Source organism: Tenebrio molitor, chromosome 2 (genome assembly GCF_963966145.1).
Source record: "Tenebrio molitor chromosome 2, icTenMoli1.1, whole genome shotgun sequence".
NCBI classification, from domain to species: Eukaryota; Metazoa; Arthropoda; class Insecta; order Coleoptera; family Tenebrionidae; genus Tenebrio; species Tenebrio molitor.
The window spans coordinates 13,057,356-13,074,178 of NC_091047.1; the positions used below are offsets into that span (position 1 = coordinate 13,057,356).

Consider the following 16,823-nt stretch of genomic DNA (forward strand, 5'->3'; position numbering starts at 1 on the left):
CATATAATAATATCTCTATTAAATGTCAAAGTGACGTAAATATGAAATAGTTTTGAGAAATAGTGAAATACAATTGACAAAAGAGGAAAACCAAAAGAAAAATACTGTATTTTGATTAAAAAACAGATGAACGTAGAAATCATGCAGTGGGATCCAAGGGCGTAGCAATGATTTTTTGCTGGGGTGGGCCAGATTTTAAACCACAGACAGATATTGTAGATGTATCTTGTTTTACTTTTATTCTGGGGTGGGCCAGAAGGATTCTGAGGTGGGCCGGGCCCAACTGCTTATTTTTGATCATGGAATTATCCCTGAAAGTTTGTCGGTGGAATTCTGACACGCCTGTATATAACTTTACTGTATTTAATATAGATGTTAAAGTCTATTTTTTCCTGGTAGGCGCGTGCGTGCGCATCTCCGAAAGGTAGAATCACATAGCTAAGATTTTTAGCAGGATGCAGGAATTGTTAGTATTTTTGGTTGCATATAATCTAGGGGGATCATTATTTTTGGTTGCATATTAAAACACATGTTCATGATTTAATTTTTGTATAATTTGTAAAATGTAAACAAAAAAGTTTATGAATAAACTCGTGGAAAAATTGATAACAAATATTAAATGTACAACATTTTTTATTTTTATTTAATACATACAGGAGTTAATTTGGGTACAAAACAACTCCATACTTTTGGATTCAATCGTTAATTTCAAATAAAATAAAATAATCATCACCGCACTTTTCACCTAAATAAAAATAATTACAGTGACATTGACAAAAATTGACAGTTCACATGAAAGCAGCAAAAATTTCATAACATGGACATGGCCTGCTTCGACTACAATCATTTATAATAACCATGTATTTTGCAAGAGAAAAGGAAAAGGCTTAATTTACACAGCATCAATTGTAGGAATTCTGTTTGCAGAGAAAAATGAGTGCACTGTTTTTCGAATGAGATATTTGTGATGTTCATCCAATTGAATCATACATTTCCTATCAGGTTTCTTCGGTGCCTGTAATTGCCCACACTTCTTTTCTTCCGCCAAGTATCGTTGAATGGTTCTAAATCCACAACCTTCAACACAAAGTAATTAAGCTGTGATACAACAAAAAAAAAATCAGAAAACAATACCAGTATAATCTGCAGTTTTTTCCATTTGAGCCGTCTTGGTTAACTCGGCAAAATCCTTGGAGATCTCACGAAATACTTTAACGATCATTTCTTTCTCGGCTTGTGAGAAATTTGCTATATGCATTAATAAAAAACTGTTACTTTCTGTTAGCATAAATCCAACTTACTTATTTGGTGATCGAAATTGAGACATCTTGTTGACATATAAGAACTTCTTAACCTCTAAGAACTGTTTTTTTAATAAATAAATGGACACAACACAAAACAAACAAAAAAACACACACAAACCACGAAAGGAAAATTAAGACACGATGAAACAAAAATGGCAGCTTGGACCTGATCGACCTGATTGACAGTACAGAAACAGAACACTGTAATATTGCACATTTCTCCAGTGTAAATACTAGATATAATATTACCTCTTGTATTAACATTTTTAGCACACAAATTATGATATTCATGATGTTTTTAACAATTTAACTTATGATAAAAATTTAGACGAGGAATATCAAAATTTTTGTGATGTGGATGGACCCTCTACGGGATGGACCCAAATAGTGAAAGCTCAAAATGGAAATGTACCATACAAATTACCAAATTACAACAGATGCCAACAACATGAATTCGCGGGCAATATTAATATCAGATCAAATTAAAAATTATAATAAAAAAAAATCCAAGATGGTCAGAAATGACCATTCGTCAGTGCATTGCATATTGCATGTGATTGCATGGTAGCACCGGAAGAAACATCTGCAGTGAGTTGGTGAAGATCTCTACCTTATCGTAAAATAAAGCTCGTTGCTTTTGGATCATTGTTTAGTTATTTAACCTTCGATTTCCAAACTCTTATTCTTATCATAATATAATACCTATGTGATTTCATCAACATCATCGGATGATGTCATCAGCACATCAGCTGAAGCAGCAGGGACTTTCCCGCTTTACCAATAACTGTGGCAGTGCTAGTGTAGGCCGACGCAGGTGCAAAATAATAAAATGATAGAAATAGCTGTTCCAAATTCACATAATATAACATAGACATACCTGTAACACAAAAATTAATAAATATTTAGAGCTCTCCGTTGCTATGAGAAATCTTTGGGGTTTAGAAAAAAATTCGATTTTACCACTTATAATTTCAGCAACAGGAATAGTACCCCAATCTCTTTTTAAACATTTAAAAATTCTGAATTTAGGGAACACATTGGTAGTTGAAATTCAAAAAGGTATATTATTATACTCATGTCATATCGCGAGGAAGTTCCTAAACATAATAAAACACAACAAAGTCAAAACGTGGAGGCGAGACCCCGGTAATTATGTTGATTAGCACTGCACTATTACTTGATAGTAATATCCGTAATAGTCTCTACGGTAATAGTGTATGTACTCCGGCAAAATTGCCGTGCCGCCGGGTGGTGGAGGATGGGTGGAGGGTTAGTATAAATGAAAGGTTAAATGGAAAAAAGGAAAAAAGAGTTTAGTTTGACGACAAGTACCTAAAGCACACGTCTTCGAATCGCTCATGTTTTATTAGGTCAGTGTTCACTTTCGCTAGGTACTTCTGGAATTTTCCCGTTTTTTCTGGCTAGACAGCCTCAGGGCGTTCTCCTACATCGTTTTCCACCACTCAAAACTTGTGCAAATGAATTTTCCTTGCCCTTTAGCCTTTAGTTATACTGTATTCTCTGGTTGTACTAAGCCATTGGCGCGACCTTGAAACACAACAAGAGAGAAAAAAAAGGCATTTGCACAAGGTTTGAATTGTGGGAAAAGATCTAGGAGGACGCCCTGAGGCTGTCTAGCCAGAAAAAACGCGAAAATTCCGTTAGTAATTAAAGTGAACAATTACTTTTTATTATTTTGAAAAACCCTACCAAAGGTCATAATTCCCAAATATATTATTAATAAAAATCGGTCATCAGTGTACAGAATGTTATTTTAGAAAGTGGCATTTAGCATATTCTTATCAGCGGTTTTTATCTTTTATCAGGGGTGTTGAGTGTTTGTCCGATGGAATCATTGGAAATTGCTTTGGGAATCCCCGCTATCACAACATTTCTCCTATTTTCATCAGTTGTTTTTATTGAAACTTCAGAATCAAGTCATTTGAAGTGTGTAGTGCACAATTTACGTAAATTCAGATACCTAAAAGAATAAATCTGTTAATAATAATTTGCAAATAGCGCCATTTCTTTGCAGTTTACTCCCGCGTTCAATGCGCCAAGGCGCGCCAAAACATTTGGTCGTTTTAGAGGTTAGTTTTGAAGATTTTTGTTTTCTTGTTGTGTTTTATGTGTGATGTTTTCGCAAGGATGGAACATGTGCCTTGAACTTCTCAACAGGTAAACAATATTAACCAAACACTTTTTACTTAATCAAGAGTAAAATATGTTGTTTAAATTCAGGTAAAATGACGGAGTCCAAGGCAGGAAGCGTCAGAAAATTATATCAGACAAGAATCAGTAATTATTTTGTGGGACCTATCAAGAGGATTCCTCAAACTGAAATGATGCCACTAAAGAAGAAGCGCGTTTACAAGCGCTGTCGAAAAGTGTCAATATCTTCAACAAACGAGGAGAGTAATAGTTTAAACCGAAGAAAATCTGCACTACCATCATTTGAAGAATATGTAAACATATCAAAGATTAATGTTCCAAAGAGAAAATTGCCAAAATCAATTCTGTCAGATGATGAAGGTGATGAGACTGGTCAAAGTGAACTTAATAATATAAAAAGTGCAGATCCAAATAATGGTGAGGAAATATTTTTTGTATTTGTATCTTCATTTTTTTCTTGTTCGTATATAGTTATTGAACTTTATTTTACATATAAATAATAAAAAAGTGAACTGACTTGATGGAAAAATAAAATGTAAACATTTTTCAATCTCATCAAACAAAATTTGATATTGTATATAAAGAATACATATGTACTATTACATTACAACATATGTACTCCAAAAAGTAAGTTATCTGCTACAGAAATTACTATACATATTACCTACATACAATACCATAACATTCTAGGGTTACTAAATTATTATTAATTAATTTGAACTGGTATTTTGTTTATTATTATTTTTTATTATTTTCATTTTAAAATGAGTTCTTTCAAGATATCTACCTTATATTGAACAAATTTATAAATATCAGGGATATTTTTTTAAATTATTCTTGTTAGGCATTCCCATTTGTAAGGCTCAAAATGTATTTAACAATGATTCGATTTATTTTCGTTTTTTATTGAATTAAGATAAAACTTATTAATTCCAAATTGACCTATGGTTACTTTACAGGAAATCAATCAGTTTCACTTAATGCGTCATCATCTAGTGTTCCTTCAAAAAGTTCCTCAAGTTTGAAACCGCTATCTAGTTCTACTCCTTCATCTTCAGCCGGACTTCATAGAAAACGTCTATTTCATGATTCAGTTTCAAATTTACCATTAACTACGAGTGCGGTATATAACCACGCAGGAGATCCATGTTGTTCAAAATCCTTACCAGTTGATTTTTCCAAGAGTCCGGCTAGAACTTCAAACGTAACTAAAACGGACGAAAGTTCTTCAAAGATAGTTCATATTTTGGAAAATGTTGTAATTCGATCCCCTGGAAAGTCACCAAAGAAAATTATAAAAGTAGAGAAGGAGAATTTAGTCAAACGAGAAGGAAAATTAAATTATGATCACGTAAAAGTAATAAACGAGTTTTTTGATAACGTGTTGAAGAGTAATCATTTAAAATCTTTATTAAGCAGCGACGATAAAGATATGTTGTACAGATTTTTTGGGAGTGACAAGTCTTATCAATATGTTTGCGTGAAACTTTTCATGTGGAAGCCCATGTGGTATAACATATTTAAATATCTAGAAAAAATTCAACTGACCATGATTGACGGTGACGTTACGAGGATGTACGAATATTTAAAGGAAAACAAATTTGTTGACACAGACTATATGGTTGAAGAATCGTACAAGCTCTTGAATATTTTAGGCGTAAAAGAACTTAGAGAAATTCATCGCAGTTTTAAATTACCTAAAACAGATATGACCAAAGATGGGATTATTAACAAATTGTTAAAGAATTGCGACACTCAAAGTACTTTAACATGCTCGAAAAACATGGAAGCGGTACTAAGAGAACGGATTAAAGAGAAAATGGGATTCTGCGTTAAACTTTCAAGTCGCTTCACAAAATGTTTGTACCACGTTTTTCTGTTGAACACATTCACAAATTCAGATCTGGTACGACCACAGGATTATTTTACAAACACTAAATATTTCAATGTAGTTTTTCCAAGCTATAAGGTCGAAGATTTTCATATTTTTTATACAGAAGAAGAATTTTCAAAGTAAGGGAATATTTTAAAGGTTGCGTTTTACATTATTGTATACCGATTTACAGATATGCAGTTGCTACACAGTTATACCTCGAACTAGAAACGGCAATTGAAAAGAGAAATAACCCACTGATTTTCCAAATTTGCGAACGTGCATTTGCAGAGTTAAAACGTCTTGAAGAGGAGTCAGGGTACATTTTGAAACACACATACTGAAGACAAAAAGATTACGTTTTGACGAATAGGCGAATTGTTCCAAAAACATTTTAGGCTCCCCCAGACGATTGATACATCGCTCGTGGGCTCCAATAGTGACACATATATTTTTTCTACTTTGGTATCATAAGTGAGTCTTTGTGAAACTAAAAGTAGTGTCATAAGGGCACTTTTTGTGAAACTATTTTTTTTTTTTTTTTTGTATACGTATTACGTTGGTATTACTGTAATAGCACGCTGGCCGGCGTTCGGCATCTCTAGCGAGCTCCTGTTAACAATTAAAATTTTAAACATTTGAAATTTCACATAAATTTCACACAAATGTCACCATAACTCATGCCACACAAAAGTCCCTAGATTATTTCATAATTAGATTTTTGAGTTTTTATCAAATTAATGTGGCGAAAGTAGAAAAAATAGTATATTACATTCGTTTTTTAAGACGTAATGTGACACTAGTTCACAATCTTATAAAACTCTTAAAATAATATACCATTGTCTCATTATTTATTACTGATATTGTTCTGATGGATATGTGAACAAGTAAATGGGTTTACAGGAGGAATATGTTTTAAAGCAACGTCAGCCAAATAAGGCTAAACATATAATAATAATAATATTATGTCAGTTCATCTATTCGTCAAAATGTGTTTTAAAATGCATGTGCATAAATGACCTGATTTTTTTGTTTATTTTCACATTATGTTCTAATTAAATTTGTCTTACAGAACTTCATTCGATAAATCTAGAGAACCACACCTGGAACGTTTTACTTCAAACACTAAGTATATTCGCATTGTGACACAGGGGGCAGAACGTCTCACAACTACTTATTCTACTGAAGTTAGAATTTGGATGGAACATTTGATTTCTCAAAAGTACTGCAACTATTTGCGTGGTGACTGGTACTGTCGCCTAGCTTTGATATACACACAGTACCTAAAAGATTATGAAAAAGTAAGGGTACAAGCTGTTTAATTGTTTTAAATTTAGAATCAATTTTTAGGCTGCCAAATTAATAATTGACGCTTTCAATAAAGAGAAGGAGAATTTTTCAGAAGTGCAGTTACACGAGTTGGCACACAGAGGAAACATTCTTAACAGAAAAAGTTACAATTTGTCAGCACTTTCTCACGACACAATTGCTTCTTTGTCACCACGAACCTGTGATCGCAATTGGCCCCACACAATGATGGATTGTAAATCTATGGACAAGTATAACTCTTTTTTGGTTTTTGCTTATTTAAAACTTCAATTCTCGAATTCCTCGGACTAAAAGTAACTGAGGAGTTTCAGTTGATGAACTGAATATACATTAATAAATAGCACAATGCGGTTGCAACAAAAATAATGTCCATTACTTGCTGGAAAGTGTCTTCATGCACCCGTGTGATTGGCTGCACTTTGCTGGCGCCTCGTGGATAAACAAACGCTCATGCAATATACCTATTATTGCACATTGCTAGACTACATCGTTTTGAAGTGTGGGAAATGTTGGCTATAATAAATTTATCGGGGAGGGAGTGTAAACTTCGCCTAAAAAAAGAACGCAAATCATATCGGGGTGAATAAAAAAATGAAATTACCAAAGGTAATGTCTAATTTATTTTAACTTTTCTTTTGTCATGGGCCCCGGCCGAAGTAGTGCAATCGTCGTACATTTCGAGAGAAACTCTTCGATAATTAAATATGTAGTCATGAAAAGAACTGATTTCTTATTGAAATAAGTCGATACATAACAGTAAAAAAAGCCTGTCCAAAACACCATAAATGATATTGGTATTTTCTTGTTGACACTTATGCTTTATATAAATTTTGCGTTAACAAACGTACATGTCTGAGTACAGTAAAATGTCTCGCTTATTTCGATATTTATACTGTAATTATTATTGTATTTTCTTTCAGTGAACAGACAGGACGGAAACGACTGTACGTACATCGTCGTGAGAATGGTGATGTGAATTACTTGTCTGTTGAACAAACTGCAATGGAATATTATCGAACGTTGGGTTATCCTAGTGGAGAGCATTGCGAAGGGAGTTTAATTATCGCGTCATTTTGTTTATTATTTTGGGACATCATATATGAAGAATACGTTAAAGGTACTTTCGTTTCAAAGGTACAAGATGCTCCACTCGACATGTACACTCCGCTCTTCTATACTAACAGAGAGCACCTAATTAAAAAACGACTTAAGGATATTGCCGAAAATTGGAAAGAAGAGGAATTAAAAAAGACCGTTATTGACAACTGGACAAGGCATTCACATGAAAGTGGCGTTCGTCACGTAGACAGTATTGTTAATGACCCTGTCTATCTTTTTAATGTGATTATTTGTATTGGAAGGAATATCTTGAGCAAAATATTTGAAAGACTTGTAAAAAATTTCAAAGTGTACCGAAGTGGATTTCCAGATTTATTGTTGTGGAATTTGGAAGAGAAAAAGGTAGAACTGTTAATATTTGTAATTAATTTAATACAACACTGTTTTTAGGCGAAATTTGTGGAGGTAAAGGGAGAGAACGATACGCTGTCTATTAAGCAAAAATTGTGGCTAAATTATCTAATGGATATAGGAGCTAGTATAGAAATTTGTTATGTTGAACGTAAGTATACACTTATCATTTATTTTGCTTGGCCATAACAGAATCTCTGAAGTTGAAAAATCTCGACTTCGTCTCGATTTTTCAAACTCTCTCTCGATTCTGTTATAAATGCACTTACTCCCACTGTACTATTTCGTGTCAAATGTCGACATTGATTAATGCTTCATTTTTAGCAAAAGCGTCTAAAAAGAAAATAAAAACGCCAGAAAAGAAAATGAAAACATAATTGCAGTGCAGGATACTTGCAAGTTTCTAGTGCCATGACGATTGAAAGGATTCAAATACTACCGAGAAAAAATGTACTGAAGTATACTTATAGCATTTCTATTTTTATACGTAAGAGATAATTATAATTGTTATTTTTTACTTTACCTATTTGTATTTTATAATTCATATTTTATACGGAAATGTTCGTAGGAAGTTTGATTTTTATTATATGCTACGTATTATTGCTTGTTATATCTTTTTAAATTTTAAAATAAGGGAACCATTCGACGACATTCGACCATTCATCCTCATCATACATCAATTATCTTCCTAACAAAAATTTGAAACCTCAAAACTCTGCTCAAAATGGATCATAGAAGTACAATTGCGGCCAAAAAATTTGGTCCACAACTGGAATTCCACTCATGTTCATGTATGCCACGACCTGCTAAAATAGATAAAAAAAAAAAAAAAAAATAGTCAGTGTCTATAGCGGCCTGGGCGTAGACCGAAAAATCCTATTGTTCTGATGATTCTGACGTTTGGGGTTGTTTTCGGGGGTTGCTGTTAGCAACTAACTGTCCTGCTATCAAATATGTGACAACGTCATGTGCATCGTGACAATTTTGACATGCAGTCCTGCGTAGTTGTCCAGTGATAAATGATACTTTACTTTAATAATTGTAATTACAGTTTGGACATTCTAAATTGGCAAAAGCAAATGTTGCGCACTGGTTCGGTTGTGAGGGAGGGACAAAGTTTCGGTGCCGCGTTTTTTGAAAATATCTCGGTCAGTGGCGAGTGCAAATTCATAGAATAATAATTTGTCCAAAATTATATAATTATTAAAGCTTGGATTATATGCACTAAAAAATGAAGAAAATATGCGCATATATAGTTATACATGCTTTTTAACTAAAAATGCACTGAAATATGCAAAAATATGCATAAACATGCTATAATATGCTCTATCACTTTTATAAAAAAAGACAATTTTCACAGAATTAATCTATTTATTCAAAATTTATTAATATACAGTGAGCGGCAAAGTATAGAATAAATTCATTAAAAATTAAATAAATGTTTTTTCAAAAAAATCTTTGGACCGGTCAATTTTAGTTTATAAAAATACATATTTTAAAATTCCAAGCAGTCGTTTATTTTGGTGTGATGATGTCATCGATGTTTTTCTGATAGCCCTGCTCTAGTTTTGTTCATTCATGTTGGATTTTTGGAATATCTGACCTTTAAACAGTTTAAATTGATTGGCAGAATAACAATATGCATGTCAAAATGACAAGAATCGAATGTGGGGTTACTGTTCCTAAAAGTTTATTTACACTTTACGTGAATGTCAAGATAATGACGGCTAAAATTTGTTGGTCGCCATAGTATCATTCGAAAGCTCGTGGCTTGAAGTTATTCCATTTTCTAGGTCCCCCACAATTTCGGTGCAGATGTTACCGATTATTTTTGTTTAAAATGTCAGTTCAAATGTCTAGGAATTGACACATGCCCATTCGAATTATGTAGAGTTTTTAAATGTATTTTTCTTTTTGATTGTATAACGTTTTAAATGTGCCATTAATGGAACGTGTACGTCAAGGAACTTGGTTCGAGCAAATCGTCTTCAACCCTCATCATTTCCCTTAGCTCATTCATTTGATACCTATTATTCACACTTATTGAAGCTATTTCACAAGATTTGTCAACACTGTCATGCTCGTTGGTTTCACATTCGTCAGCAACTGGAGGCTTCTTGAAGTGTTTTCATAATGGGAAGCTAATTATTAACAATGGTCAGCTCGAAAGCTCGATTAGTGAACAGCAAGGAGGTCCTTATCACTTCAAAATCCATATAAACTTCAACCACGGATATATAATCTATTCCATCTTTAAAAAAACGATAGGTTGCCATGCTTTAATTTTGTTCAATTGGCAGTACTGACGAAAGTAGTAGTTATATTTCATTTCATTTTGGTTGTAAATCTTTTGTAACTAAATTTGAAGTGCTATGTTGCAAGATGATTCTAAAACAAAAAGTAAATAAAGTTATCAATAAATGTCATTTTGACGTTTTTCCAATTTATTTTAAATTAGACAACACAAAGTAATAATTTAAAGGGTTTACTACAAGTGCATAATGCCAAAAGTTGTGTTTGTCGAGTGTTGAAGGGCTAGACACATTTTAAACGAGGTAGGGCCGATCTAAGTAATGATGCTATTATTAATAGATTGATGGATATCTTCAATGTGAGAACAATGAATTTGTATTCGATGAAATCCTGAACTGTATAATTAAAATTTAACATAAAATAACATTTTTAATTTACAATGCGAAAATTTCCGATAATAATGCGGAATCTGGAAAAGTGCCCCGAATGCTTGCAGCGTTTCCACGTTGAATGGCAAGGGAAATCCTCTCAAAAAGGAATTTCTTAGATTTTGAAATGTATAATTTTGTATAATTAATTTATAGGTGGGAAGATCTGTTATATATTGCATAATTACAAAAAAAAAGGTCTGGAGGATACTAGAACAACAAAAAAAGGAAAATCAGAAAAGTGGAACCATTTTTTAAAAGAGATCTGAACGAAATCATTCGTGGGCTAAACATTAGAAGATGATTCGGAATCTAATGATGAAGATAATTCTGAAGATGAAATAATGGAGGAGGTTAAAGTGTAGATCTCTTTTAAAAAAAGTTATTCCATTTTGGAGAACTTATCCGTTTTCTGCTTGTTAAACTAAAGCAAACGTTCTTGAAACTCATTCAACGACTAAAGCCTCCACCAGATGTTTACATTTTGATTTGTCTTTTTTTCAATTGCTATATTTAATAAAAAATGCTGGGTTCTCTATTAATTTCTTGTAATACAGTTTCAATCGATTCGCAAAAAAGCGGAACATAAGTATGGCAACACTGTGCCTTCAAAATTTTCGGAATTCCTAACCAAACTTTTATTCAGATATACAGGATGAAATCTGTCAGATTGTCATGGCCAAGCATCGTTTTTTTAAAGTTGGAATACATTATATGTAGATCCCTTCGTGCTGTCGCGAGCAATAAATTTTGGTCGTCAATGTCATTTCAAAATTTGGTTAGATTGTCACAAATTAAAAAAAATCCCTGCCTGATTATGCCCTTGTCAACAAAATGTCAAAAAAATGAGGAAAAAATGACAATTAATTTATTCGACAATTCAACATGATGATAGGTTATAATGTTTATGACCGTTTTACAATGGAGCATTTTTCATTGCGACCAAAATTTAAAGCTCGCGACTGTACACTTGTTTGCGAAAAAAAAAACGGGAAAGGAAAATTTTCCTAAAGTAAATTTGGTTTTGTCCATTTGTTAATTAATTGTCTAGTTGACAATACAAAATAATTTTTAAAAATGTCATTGAATTTTGACCATAATTCTAACCCATCTCTCGTAAAGGCTGTATGACACGATGCTAAATTTTGGACCAATGAACGATCAGGATCTGACAAAGACAGACTATGATCCTGATCGTTCATTGGTCCTGATCGAGGGTCTCTCTCATTTTCTAACAAATTTTCTACAAAATTTAGCATCGTGTCAAACAAGCTTAAGACGGTTTCACAGTATGAAAAAAATGTACAAATGTGCCAATTTTATTCTGACAGTTCCCGTTTTTTTGCAACCAACTGTACCTGTTCCGGCCCGTAGATTTTTTCCTCCACTAACGAACAGACAGGGGCTGTGGCCTGTTATAACAATCTGTTCGTGTATAAACCAGCTAAAGTATATTTTTTCCTGGTAGGCGGTTGCGCGCGCCATTTACAAATCCTCCAACGAAATGCGACCTCCCTATTGGTTAGTGGAATAGAATAACCAATAGGGAGGTTGCATTTCCTTGCAGGATTTTGTACTATAGTGGCCACCAAGTTCGCTCTTATGCATAACTTTACTTTTATGACATTGATGAGGCAAATGGTGTTCACCCTGACGACCATCAGGCAAATTCTAGGTCCAGTCTCATGAACCATTTTTCGAATATTATTTAGATGAGGTCAATAAGTACTACCAAATCTTCAGTGTTATTCAACCAGATTTGTTTGGAGACCTCAAGATTTTCATTTGAAATAATACGTACGAGTAAATTAAGAAGACAAAATTTAATACGCCAAGATTTGCAAGAACTTTATAACAACAATTTAGTTATGAATTATGATGAAGATTTTTTACCAATAATATAAGTAGGTATACCTAAAGTCTATAATCTTATTATAGAAATTATAGTGTATTATCGTTATCAATGAAATATTTGCATCGATTTATTTACTTTTTCTTGTCTTTGTTAATTTACGTAATGTTTCAGTCACGTAGTGATTGCTGGTTTCTTTAAAATTGAAAATATTTTAAAATAATCTACTTTCAGGTGAAATTAAAAAAAAAACACCCGATACCTTACATAACATTTTTTTTTTGAGAAAGCGACAAGTTTTACTTCAAAAATTTAATTTTATTTTGTATGTATTTTTTTTTTTTGTATGGGTTTATTTAAAGTAGAAGGTCTATTTTAATAGACCAAACAATTTAAAAGATTCACGGGAGAGAATTCTCGTTGAAGTGGAACAAATAGGCCCTGACGTTATTGCGCGTAGTGTACAAAGTGTCGGTAAGTGCCAAATGGCTGACGGGACTATTTCAAAATTGGCCTTAAATTTTATTGATTTTATGAATTTTGTTCCAAACTTTATGTTCACACTGTATAATGCGTTCCTATCTTTTTAACCCGGGTACTGCGGGTAGATATACATAGGTACGAGTAGAATATTTACTTATAAGACGTTTTTCAAACTGGCATGAGTGCAGTTTTAGAAACGACAACTTTGTAGTGGATCGTTTAACAAAAGTCCATGTCTGTACGGGCAGTTCATCAATTATTGTCTCTAACATAGAAGGCGTTGACTGACAGATGAAAAGTTGCGTTCGTCCGAACTGTCATTTATTGACATTAATGTACGTCAAGTTACGTTTGTCTGTGAATTTCTGTTTAAAAACTATTAATTTAATTTCGTCGTGGTGTTCGCGATTTTTGAAAAATGAATAAATTTGAAACCAGAGCTGTGATAAAGTACCTCTGTAAAAAGGGCTTAACGCCGCAAGATATTTATAAAGATATGGTGGAAGTGTTGGGTGACTCCACGCCATCGTATCAAGTTACTAAGAACTGGTCTCGAGATTTCAAATTGGGAAGAGAGTCCTGTGAACACGCACCAGGTGCTGGCGCGCCAAAAAACAGTCGTTACGAAAGAAAATACTGATTTAGTCCATGATGTGGTTCTTACTGATCGAAGAGTCACTGTCAGATTTATAGCGGAAAGATGTGGCTTTTCCGTAGGCACTGTGTAAAAAATTTTGCACTATGCATTGGGACTGAAAAAAGTCTCGGCACGTTGGGTACCAAAAATGTTAACCTCCGATCAGAAGCGCGTCAGACATCTCACTGCTGAGACGAATTTAGCGTTAATTAATAGAGACCCCGATAAATTTTTGAAAAAAATTGTCACGGTAGATGAAACTTGGGTCCATCATTACGATCCAGAGTCAAAACGTCAAAGTATGGAATGGAGGCACAAAGGCTCACCACCCCCTCGAAAATTTCTCGTCACCAGCTCAGTCGGCAAGATCATGGCAACAGTCTTTTGGGATTTTGAAGGAGTACTTCTTGTTGATTATTTACCACGTGGGCATACCATAACTGGTGAATATTATGCAAAATTAATACCGAAGGTTCGCCAGGCAATAAAAGAAAAAAGACGAGGAAAATTGAGATGCGGCGTCCTGTTCCATCAAGACAACGCTCCCCCACACAAAAGCTGTGTTTCGATGGCTGCTATTCACAATGCAGGGTTTGAAATTTTCCAACAGCCCCCCTATTCCCCTGATCTAGCCCCTAGTGACTATTTCCTATCTCCAAAATTAAAAGAACGTCTTCGAGGAACCCATTTTTCTGATGATGAAGAGGTGATGACTTCAGTGAATGAGTGGCTTGCAGAACAAGACAAAGATTTTTTTTCCAAAGGCATTAAAGCACTTGAGCAGCGATATACTAAATGTATAAACCTGTCAGGGGACTACGTTGAAAAATAAAATAATTTCAAATTTCTCAGTTGTATGCTTCTATGTTAGGGACAATAATTGATGAACTGCCCTCGTATGTAAGTATAACACAGAAATTTTGTTTGTTTACATATTTTCATGTACTCGTAGGTATAAAAATGATGTGAAAATTGTATAGATTTTGAGATTAAATACAACATTGTTTTTCAAATATGGTCTTATCACTCTTATCTGTCCATCCATCTATGCATGTATCTAAATATACTGGCGATAAGTTAGTAGAGTCAAATCCGAGTTCTCTGTAGTAATGCTTGTTGCATTTCGATCAATATCCATTGACGTTATTTAATGCGCTTTGGGTTAAGGTATTGTTACAATTACATTATTACAGTAACAGGCAATTAATTCAGAATATCTGTTTGTAATCTTCAGTCTAATTTAATATTTCATGCAAATACAATAATACCTACATAAACATGTAATGCGAAGGTCAAAAATACGGTGCCTTTTTTTAACGCTGGCCATACAGATTTACATGATAAAAACTTTGGATCATGTTAATAAACTTTTTAGCAGGAATTTTTAAGTAAAATTTGGTTGAATATTAGAATAATATTTAATACATAAATCTGTTTATTTTATTCTACCGAATAAAATAATTACGGAATAAATTAAAAAAGTACATTATAATTTATTTCAGTATTTCTTGTTCAAGAGGCCATGACGTAATCATGATTTCCTATTTCTTATATTTTTCAAAGTCTATCCCATTCAACCATTTCTTTATTTGAAAAGGTGTCCATTGAAAATTATTACTGTTTGACGTTTGTTGAGTTTGAGTTTACATAATGTCATACCCTACTTGGCACGTGGTAAATTTATAGTTATTTTTGCAACGAGGTTCTGTGTAAATTGGGTTTTTCTAATTGTCCGAGAGGCCAGATTGAAATACGAGCGCAGCGAGGATTTTAAGGCCTCGAGGGCAATTAGAAAAGCCCAATTTGCACAGAAACGAGTTGCATACAAACTTTTATTGTTTGAAACGACGCCCCAAAGCTTCCAAATCTATTTAAAATGATTTCGCATTTGCTTTTGACAGTTTTGACAAATTTTTCGAGAAATGTCACTTTGAATGTGTTGTCTAGGGCAACGGTTGGTTATCTGCTATTTTTTGCTTTAGAGCAGTTAGGAGGCAGTTTACAAAGGAGAAAAATGAGAATTTATGACAGTTGAAAGCAATAAATAAATTTATTTTTGCTCTAATTCCGTGATTATTTTCTTTTGTACGATGGACCAAACTGAAATTGGTTTATAAAATACTAATCTAATATTCTGACAAATTTCATTAGCAGACCCTAAACTTTTTAGCATGTAAACCCCTATGGCCAGCGTTAAAAAAGGCACTTATAACAAGAAAGAAACTGTATTTTAGTAGTTACACCGGGTGCCCCAAAATTCGCGGAACAGCAATTATATGAGGGTCTGTGGAAAACATTTTAAAAAAGAAGACTACATTTTGTAAGTTAGAAAAGTCTTAACCCTCCACCACCCGGTGGCACGGCAATTTTGCCGGAGTACATACACTATTACGGATAATACTATCAAGTAATAGTGCAATGCTAATCAACATAATTACCGGCGTCTCGCCTCCACATTTTGACTTTGTTGTGTTTTATTATGTTCTGTGTTAATATTAAGGAACTTCCTCGCGATATGACATGAGTATAATAATATACCTTTTTAGAATCTGCGTCTCTAATAGGTCTATTATTGTATTCAATTTGGAGTCGTTTATGGCTATCTCTTAAAGCACTTGTAGTTTAATAGATCTCTAAGAAAATTTTTATCAATATTTCAGTGTATTAATGTCATTTACACCAAAAAACTTCCAATATTAATGTTCAAACTCTACTTTTTAACATATGTTAAACGGAAAACTGCCCTCGTATACCTCGTATAACTGTCTGAAATTTTTGGAGATTTCAGATTACATAAATGTATGAGTTTATGACAGTGATTAGCTCCCTTTGTCAAAGGATGGATTGGTGATTGTTTCTTTACAACTACAAAAGGTTTAAAATTCGTACATGTAACAAAAATGGATATATTTCATAAAGTTCTCCGGGTTTTGAGTTGTTACGAAGTTAGGAATCAGTGATATCAATGATCGATTAAGACACGATTTAAAAAAAAAAAAATTATGCAGGTATTTATTATAAA

At 33.4% G+C, this 16,823-nt stretch overlaps 1 protein-coding gene and 1 long non-coding RNA gene across 2 annotated transcripts; one reads left to right on the forward strand and one right to left on the reverse strand.

Annotated features, from left to right (window-relative positions):
* Window positions 1–615: 615 nt before the first annotated feature.
* On the reverse strand, window positions 616–2,732 carry LOC138123097 (uncharacterized). Its single transcript, XR_011156715.1, has 2 exons — window positions 1,135–2,732; window positions 616–1,077 (listed from the first exon to the last, which is right to left on the reverse strand). It is a non-coding gene; the product is annotated as an uncharacterized lncRNA (long non-coding RNA).
* Window positions 2,733–3,184: 452 nt separating this feature from the next.
* Window positions 3,185–8,756, forward strand: LOC138123096 (fanconi-associated nuclease 1-like). The gene is made up of 9 exons (XM_069037624.1): window positions 3,185–3,482; window positions 3,546–3,893; window positions 4,436–5,489; window positions 5,543–5,668; window positions 6,422–6,650; window positions 6,700–6,908; window positions 7,599–8,139; window positions 8,188–8,299; window positions 8,473–8,756. The coding sequence occupies exons 2-9, from the start codon at window positions 3,551–3,553 to the stop codon at window positions 8,523–8,525; spliced, it is 2,667 nt and encodes an 888-aa protein (XP_068893725.1). The 5' UTR covers window positions 3,185–3,482; window positions 3,546–3,550; the 3' UTR covers window positions 8,526–8,756.
* Window positions 8,757–16,823: the final 8,067 nt, after the last annotated feature.